The 7664-nt window shown below is 69.4% G+C and overlaps 2 protein-coding genes across 2 annotated transcripts; one reads left to right on the top strand and one right to left on the bottom strand.

The window, feature by feature from the left end:
- Positions 1-106: 106 nt before the first annotated feature.
- On the top strand, positions 107-3850 carry DUS1L (dihydrouridine synthase 1 like). Its single transcript, XM_006108540.3, has 12 exons — positions 107-243; positions 672-722; positions 1019-1131; positions 1351-1433; positions 1562-1665; positions 1852-1996; positions 2207-2303; positions 2375-2460; positions 2739-2884; positions 3133-3170; positions 3334-3409; positions 3509-3850. Exons 1-12 carry the CDS (start codon positions 228-230, stop codon positions 3646-3648), a joined length of 1095 nt encoding a protein of 364 aa, XP_006108602.2. The 5' UTR covers positions 107-227; the 3' UTR covers positions 3649-3850.
- A 320-nt stretch (positions 3851-4170) lies between these two features.
- Positions 4171-7578, bottom strand: GPS1 (G protein pathway suppressor 1). Its single transcript, XM_023749065.1, is given in 14 exon segments — positions 4171-4400; positions 4481-4615; positions 4707-4844; positions 4929-4994; positions 4996-5010; positions 5082-5187; positions 5332-5426; positions 5580-5665; positions 6026-6086; positions 6238-6315; positions 6414-6551; positions 6632-6797; positions 7083-7264; positions 7372-7578. Coding segments are annotated over 14 exon segments (1419 nt in total). The 5' UTR covers positions 7450-7578; the 3' UTR covers positions 4171-4325.
- Between the last annotated feature and the right edge of the window lie 86 nt (positions 7579-7664).

Here is a 7664-nt window from a genome sequence, read left to right as displayed (position 1 = left end):
TAAGCATTTAGGACAGGAGGCCGGCCTGTCGTCAGCCGTGGGACACGCCCCCACCGAGACCCCACGTGAACCCCGTGAGCCGCCAAGAGCCAGGGCATGGCTCCGGTTCCTGGTGACGGTCCCGTCTCCCCCAGTTCTGTGCCAACGACCCGGAGGTGTTTGTCCAGGCGGCGCTCCTGGCGCAGGACTACTGTGATGCCATCGACCTGAACCTGGGCTGCCCCCAGATGATAGCCAAGCGGGGTGAGTCTCGGGGGCCCGGCGAGGCTCCAGGTGGGGCAGGCCTGCGGGCTCTCAGCGGCTCCTCACTCGCCCAAGTGCCTGGGAAGTGGACGGGCTCCCCCTGGATGAATGTGTTTTGCTGCCGCAGCCCCAGTGGCTGTTCCCCTTGGGTGGGGCCTGGGGAGTGGCTGGTGGTCAGAGACTGTGGGGCGGGCCTGCCGTTCGGCGCCCTTGAGCCTGGGCAGCTGGGCAAACAGAGCCACCAAGTCTGACGCTGAGAAACTGCTCAGTGGCCGTCTCCCTGGAGACACCCCCTCGGGGAGCCCCCGGCCCGCGGGCTCAGAAGATGGTGCGCGGCCCGTGCAGGGAGCGGGGCCAGCCTGGCAGGTCGGCTCTCAGCCGGTGTGGACACGGGAGGAGGGGGACGACGGCCACCTTTGTCACTGCAGGTCACTACGGCGCCTTCCTGCAGGAGGAGTGGGACCTGCTCCAGAGAATGAGTGAGTGGGCGCGTGTGGGTGACGGGCTGCGTGTGGTTGGGCGGAGGAGAGGACAGTGGCCAGCAGAGACCTCGTGGCCACAGCGCTCGCCTGGCTGTGGCCTGTCGCATGCAGGGGGCAGGGTCCTCGCCCAGTCCTGGCGCCTCCACTGCCCTGGGGGTGCGGAGGCGGGTCTCTCGGCTGCGTCAAGTGGCAGCCGTCTGCACTGGGCCTGTGCTGCTTTGGGGCTTAGCTGTGGGTCCCCACCACCTCCCAAGGGTGAGCACCCGCTTCTCAGAAGCCACCTCCTTCCACAGTTCAGCGGGCCCACGAGCAGCTCTCTGTCCCGGTCACGTGCAAGATCCGGGTCTTCCCAGAGATTGACAAGACCGTGAGGTACGCCCAGATGCTGGAGAAGGCCGGCTGCCAGGTGAGGGGCCGGGGGTCCTGCTCCCAGGCGTGTCCCAGGAGAGCTCACCCTCTGGGGGCGACAGGAGTCACAGTGACCTTGACGGGGACCAGGCTCCTCCCCTGCACCCTGGTCGCCCCGCAGGGCGTCAGCTGGCCCCGAGGGCAGCCCAGGCGGAGTCGGGGGGCAGGGACTGAGAGCCACGCAGCGTGGCGCTGAGCCAGCCCTGCTGTGTCCTAGCTGCTGACGGTGCACGGCCGCACCAAGGAGCAGAAGGGGCCTCTGTCCGGCGCCGCGTCCTGGGAGCACATCAGGGCCGTGCGGTGAGTGGGGTGGGGCCTCCCCGCCCGAGACACGGCCCTCTAGGCGACCGGGATACATCGGGGCTGGGTGCTGCCCCGAGGGTGGCCCCCCCGTCTCCTCGGCTGAGTGCCCCCCTGCTCCCCAGCAGGAAGGCCGTGGCCATCCCTGTGTTTGCCAACGGGAACATCCAGTGCCTGCAGGACGTGGAGCGCTGCCTGCGGGATACGGGGGTGCAGGGGGTCATGAGTGCAGGTGAGGCCGCACCACCGCCCACGGCGTCCACATTGTGACGCCACCGGCCCAGCTGAACAGCCTCGGGCCTCGCGCTGTCCTCATGCCCTGAGCTGGCAGCAGCCTTGCCCTTGGTGTGATGGGGCAGGGGTGGGGGTCCCTCTGAGGTCATGAGCACCCTGAGCTCAGCCCCTCCCCCTCCCGCAGAGGGCAACCTGCACAACCCCGCGCTGTTCGAGGGCCGCAGCCCCGCGGTGTGGGAGCTGGCTGAGGAGTACCTGGACCTGGTGCGCCAGCACCCCTGCCCGCTGTCCTGCGTCCGGGCCCACCTCTTCAAGCTGTGGCACCACACGTGAGTGCCCCCGAGGCAGACCCGTCCGCCTGAGCCCCACCTGGGCACTGGGGGTTTCCAGGCGAGGTCTCCAGAAACGTGTCGGTGGTTGGCCCCCAAATCAGGCCTTGAGGGGCTGGGTGACGGGGAGGCAGCCTGGGTGGGAGAGGGCAGCTCCCCGAGGCCCGGGGCTCGGTCGGGGGGCAGGCCCGCTCATGGCGTCTGTCTCAGGCTGCAGGTGCACCAGCAGCTTCGCGAGGAGCTCGCCAAGGCGAAGACCCTGGAGGGCGTGGCCGCCGTGAGCCAGGAGCTGAAGCTGCGGTGTCAGGCACGTGCAGGGCTGGGAGCCGCCCGGTGCCTCCGGGACTGGCTGGTGACGGGGACCCTGGCCTTTTGCAGGAGGACATGTCGCGGCAGGAGGGGGAGGAGCCCTCGGGCGGCCTGCCTTTCTTCCACTGGATCTGCCAGCCCTACTTCCGGCCGGGGTGAGCGTGCGGGCGCGGGCTCGGGTCGGGCAGGCACAGGAGGGCCCGGAGGGCACAGCCCGCTCTGCCCCATCCTCCCGGGTGCCCAGCGGCCCCCCTACTCGTGGACGCTGAGGTTTTACATCTTTTCCCTCTGACCCCATCCGGGGCCACAGCCCGGCCTAGGCTCAGAGGCCAGACCCCAGAGTCCCGGTGCCCGTGGCTCCACGCTGGCCCAGCGGCAGCCTGAGAGCCCGGACGTGGGGCCTCTCAGCTCTGCCCCTGCCCTGCCCGTCCAGGCCCAAGGAGGGGAGCAAGGAGAACACAGGCGCCCGCAGTAAGCGGGCCCTGGAGGAGGAGGAGGGCGGCGCAGACGTCCTGTCCAAGAACAAGCAGAAGAAGCAGCTGAGGAACCCCCACAAGACCTTCGACCCCTCGCTCAAGCGTAAGCTGTGGCAGCTGCCGCCCTGAGGCACCCGGAGAGGCTGTGGGCTTGGGACCGCCTTCCTGAGGGACTGGGAGACCCAGCCATGGCCGCAGTCTGAGCCCTTGGGGGAAGGACGAGGGCCTGGGGTTCTGGGCACCAAGTCTGCATGTTGGCGGCCACAGCAAACGGGGGCCCGCAGGCTTTGCGTGGGGCCGTGGGGGGCTGCTCACCTGGCTCACCGGGACCCCCTTGTGTTCTTTTCCCAGCAAAATACGCAAAGTGCGACCAGTGTGGGAACCCCAAGGTGAGCTGCCCTTCTGCAGTGCTGCCCAGCGGGGCTCAGCCCCAGGGGCGTGGGCAGGGTGGTCCCTGCTAACCCTTGGTCTGCAGGGAGTACAGCCGGGGGCCTGGGAGGCCCTGGCCTCAGCACAGCCCACTAGACAGCTCAGTAGCTTTTCTGTGTCCAGGGCAACAGGTGTGTGTTTAACCTGTGCCGGGGCTGCTGCAAGAAGCGAGCTTTCAAAGAGACTGCGGACTGCCCAGGTGAGGCACTTGCCACCGAGCCCTTACTCCCTCCCCCGACCCCTCGGCCAGTGGGACCTGTGACCTGAGCCCCATTTCCTCCCCCACCCCCTCTGCCAGGTCACGGATTGCTTTTTAAAACCAAACTGGAGAAATCGCTGGCCTGGAAGGGGGCCCAGCCCCAGCTGCAGGAGCCCCCGCAGGCGGGACCCGGGGACCCAGGCGGCTTCCCCGAGGTCCTGGGCAGTGCCCTGGCCTGAAGGCCGCCGCCCGCCCCTCCGGGCTCAGGACTGTGAAGCCCCCCACCCCTAAGGAGACGCCTTCACTCAGGGAACCTCCTGCTCCTCCACACCCTCGGCCACACCGGACTGAGCGCGGCCCCGGCGAGTGTTCCCAGGCTGGACCTGCTCTGATCTTCGCGCCGGTGTGCCCTAACGTGAACAATAAACCCTCAGAGACGTGCGTTGCAGAGTGCGCCAGTGCCGCTCCGGCCAGCGTGCCTCTGCCACAGCCTGCTGGGAGGGAGGAAGCTCCTCTGCCTGGACCCAGGTCAGTCAAGAAGCCGCCCTGGACCAGGGCCGGAGGGTGCGCTCAGCCTTGCACAGGCTGGGCCTTTGCTGCCTGGATGCAAGGGGCCCAGGGACAAGGCCTGTGCTCCCCGCCCCCCCCCACAGCCCAACCCCAAGAGCCAGACACAGAAAGAACAGTTCAGGGGAGGCTGCTTTTAATGGACTAAGGTTCACAACTATCTGCAACCCCACATGTGAGAGCAGAAGGCCCTGAGGCCTCACCTTCCAGACACCCCTCCTCCGTGGGGCAAGCAGAGATGGGGTCACACAGGTGTCCAGGCAGGGGGCCGGGAACCCAGCGGCTCCTCCAGAAGTGCTGGGAGGGGGGCAGGGTGTGCAGATCCTCCTGGAGGGCCCGGCGGGCACCCTCACATGTTGGTGCTCATCCGGGACTGGCTGTTGGCGGGCGTCAGCTCCCCCTGGCTCCCTTCGCGGGGAGGGGACTGCAGTGGAAACAAGGCCGTTGGCCCAGGTGTGTGTGCCCGGCTGTGCCGCCCCCGCCCCCCGTGCCGCCCACCCTCACCTTGACGTGGATCTGGTTGCGCAGCACGGCTGCCCGCAGGATCATGGCTTTGGCACGGCGCTGGAACTCCTTGCCCATGAGCAGGGACTTCTCGAAGGTGGTGCTGCGCTGGTCCACGTCGCGCGCATATAGGATCTGCAGGGTCGGCGGCAGGTCAGTGGGACCAGATCCCCCGCCTTGCCATGGGGAGCCACCTCGCGGGGGCCGCCTCGCGTGGGGGACCCACCTTGCTGTGGGAGTCGATGCGGGCGTTGATGAGCCCCTCCAGGATGAGCTGTGTCAGCTCGTCCTCCAGCGCGGCCACCGTGGTGTTGAAGGCAGTGGCCATCCTGCGCATGTCGGCCGACACGTAGGGGCTGAAATACTGCAGGGCAGGCGGGCATCAGCTGCCCGGCCTCCAGGTGCACCCATGGCCCCACCTGGGCCTGCACCCCCCCCCCCCACCTACCTGGATGAGGGCGCGGTTGCGGATCTGGGTGTACAGGGTCCTGACGTGGGGGGCCAGGTACATGTAACAAGAGCAGGTTGTCCTGACGAGGAAGAGGGTCAGGAGCTGCAGCCCCCACCCCCGCCCTCCCCGCCTCCAGCCGGCAGCCCTCACCTTCATCTCGTCCAGCATCTTCAGGCACGAGGCGTACTTGGACTCGTAGAACTTGAAGATGATGTCCCGGACCTGGGGCTCCAGCTCCAGGAACAGCTTGAAAGAGCTGCGGGGTCCACCTCCTCAGAGCCGCCCTGTCTCCCCCTCCCCCCGCCGTCTACCCTGCACCCCCAGAGGATGGTGGCCCGGGACACGGGGCCCTGCACCCCCAGAGGACGGTGGCCGGGGACACGGGGCCCTGCACCCCCACCTGCTGGAGATGACGTTGCGCTGCAGCTCCTGCCGGTCGAAGGTGGCCAAGGCGCAAAGGCCGCCGTACACGGCCACGTTGCTGGGGGACAGCAGCTGAGGGGCAGGGACAGGGGTCACTGCCCGTCGGGACAAAAGGCAGGAAAGCCCAGAGCCAGGGCTGGCCCCCCACACCCACTCTGAGTGCTGCTGGGAGAGACCCCCCACCAAGAGCCCACCCAGGAGCCCTCCTGCCAATGTGCCCCTCACCTCGGGGAAGTCGCAGTGGTCGAAGGAGGCCAGCAGGAAGCACTTGGCCGCCTGCTTGTACTTGCGCGCAGCCAGCTCCGCCAGCCCTGGCGGGAGGGAGGGAGGGAGGGAGCGTGAGACCCGCGGCTCCAGGGCTGCCTCCGCCCCAGGGACAAGCTCTGCCGGGAGGTGAGTGACGGCGGTGGCACCAGGTGGTCCCCTCCTGGGCCGGGCGCCCGGGAGCCAGCACAGCTGGTCACGGCTGCAGGGGACTCAGGTGGGGACTGGCTCTGACCGTGACCGTCAGAGGCGATGTCTGCACTGGGACCTGAGCCGGGCAGCGGCCACCTATGCGTGGGGCACAAGGGTCTGCCCAACTGTGAGGACAGCAGCACAAGCACACAGGCCACCTCCGTGGGGGCGCCCGGGGTCCGCGGGGGGGCCCCCCTGCCCCGCCCGGCCCTCACCTGCAGCGCACTTCAGCTTGGTGAGGATGGCCTGGGTCTGGCTGTCCCGCTCCCCTCGCTGCTGCAGGGGAAGGCGACACACATGAGCCACTTGTGCCTCCACACCCTCCCCGACTGCCAGGCTGACCCCCGGCCCGGCCGGAAGATGGCCGAGGCCGACGGGAGGACCAGGCCCAGGGGGCGGCGGTGGTGGAGGGGCAAGGCCTGGTTACCTCTGCGATCTCGGGAGTGGACTCGGCCTTGCTGACGTAGCTCAGCACGTGAGACCAGTTCTGCAAGTAGACGCTGACCTGGAGGGCGGGCGGGCGGGGACAGACTCAGCCTGGGGCACCCGGCCAGGGCATGGCCGCCCGCCTGGGCCCGCGCCCGCGCCCGCGCCCGCGCCCACCTTGATGACGTTGAGGCACATGTTGATGACGTGCTTGGCGCTCGTGCAGTAGTCCCGGGCCCGGGAGTAACACTTGAGGGCGTTGCTGAGGTCCCCGCAGTCCAGGTAGTGGTTCGCCCAGGTCGTCGTGGCCCGCGCCTGCGGGCCGGGCGGTGAGTGCATGGCGCCTGGCGCCCGGCGTGGCCCCGGCCTCCCTGCCAGCCCCCGCCCCCGGGCACCTGATGCTCTCCCTTGATAGAGTTCCCCTTGTAGTTCTTGAGGTCCGTGTCCAGCTTCTCAAGCTTCAGCAGGGCCTTCTTCCGCGTGGCCTCCACCCAGGCCGTGTCCAGAGGTGGGGGCTCCACCCCGCTCTCAGAGATGGCGTCCGGCGCGCTCTGCAGGTCCTGCGGGAGGACCGGCCGTCAGGGCTGATGTGCCAGCGGGAGGGCCCCTGGTGGGCGCACCCAGTGGGCAGGGGGCACGGACCGTGCGGGGGGAGGCCCGCGGGACGAGTGCTGTGGCCGCGGAGCCAGAGCAGCCGTGCCAGGATGCCCCGCCGCCCCTCCCGGCTCTTCAGCAAGGCGGCCGGGCTCCGCCGCAGTGACCGCGTGGGGGTGGGGCCGGCCTTGCAGGCACAGGAGTGCCCCCCGATCAGCCAGGCGGGCACCTCCTCCGAGGCCCCGGCCTCACCTGGTGGCCTCCGAGAGCTTCCGGTGGATCTCCTCGTACACATCCACGTTGAAGGTCCTCTGCACGAAGGACAGGGCCATCTTCAGGGCCTCCACCCGCAGCGGGGGGCAGTGGTCAGCGATGAACTGCAGCCGCTCGATGCGCATCAGGCCGCTGTAGCTGGCGGCGTACTGCTCCAGGTCCTGCGGAGGGGGCTGCGTCAGGGCCGCGCAGGAGCCCGGGAGGTTGGGCTGGAGGGTGCCGTGTGCCCGGCCTGGACCCCAGCCGCGCTGCGCCCCGGGGCTCCTACCAGGGTGGGGTTCTCCACCACGTAGTTGACATCGGGCGCGTTCTGCGGGTCCTCCTGCGGGTCCACGTCGATCTGCATGGGCTCCACCGCCCCCTGCAACAGGCGCCTGTCACCTCGGGCCCGGGCTGCCCGGGGCGGGCGGGCGCCCCTCCCTGTGCCCGGAGCCCACGCTGCCCGCCTCCCGCCCCGGCTCGGCACTGCCGTTAGGAGGGCTCCTCGCAGGGCGATGCTAAGCCCCTCGGAGCGGGGCGGCCCCGCCACCATCCGGCGCAGCCTCCTTCGCGCGACCTCCA

Source organism: Myotis lucifugus, unplaced genomic scaffold (assembly GCF_000147115.1).
Source record: "Myotis lucifugus unplaced genomic scaffold, Myoluc2.0 scaffold_2619, whole genome shotgun sequence".
Taxonomy (NCBI): domain Eukaryota; kingdom Metazoa; phylum Chordata; class Mammalia; order Chiroptera; family Vespertilionidae; genus Myotis; species Myotis lucifugus.
Note: the sequence above shows the minus strand (reverse complement) of the source record. Positions and strands in the feature narration are given on the sequence as shown.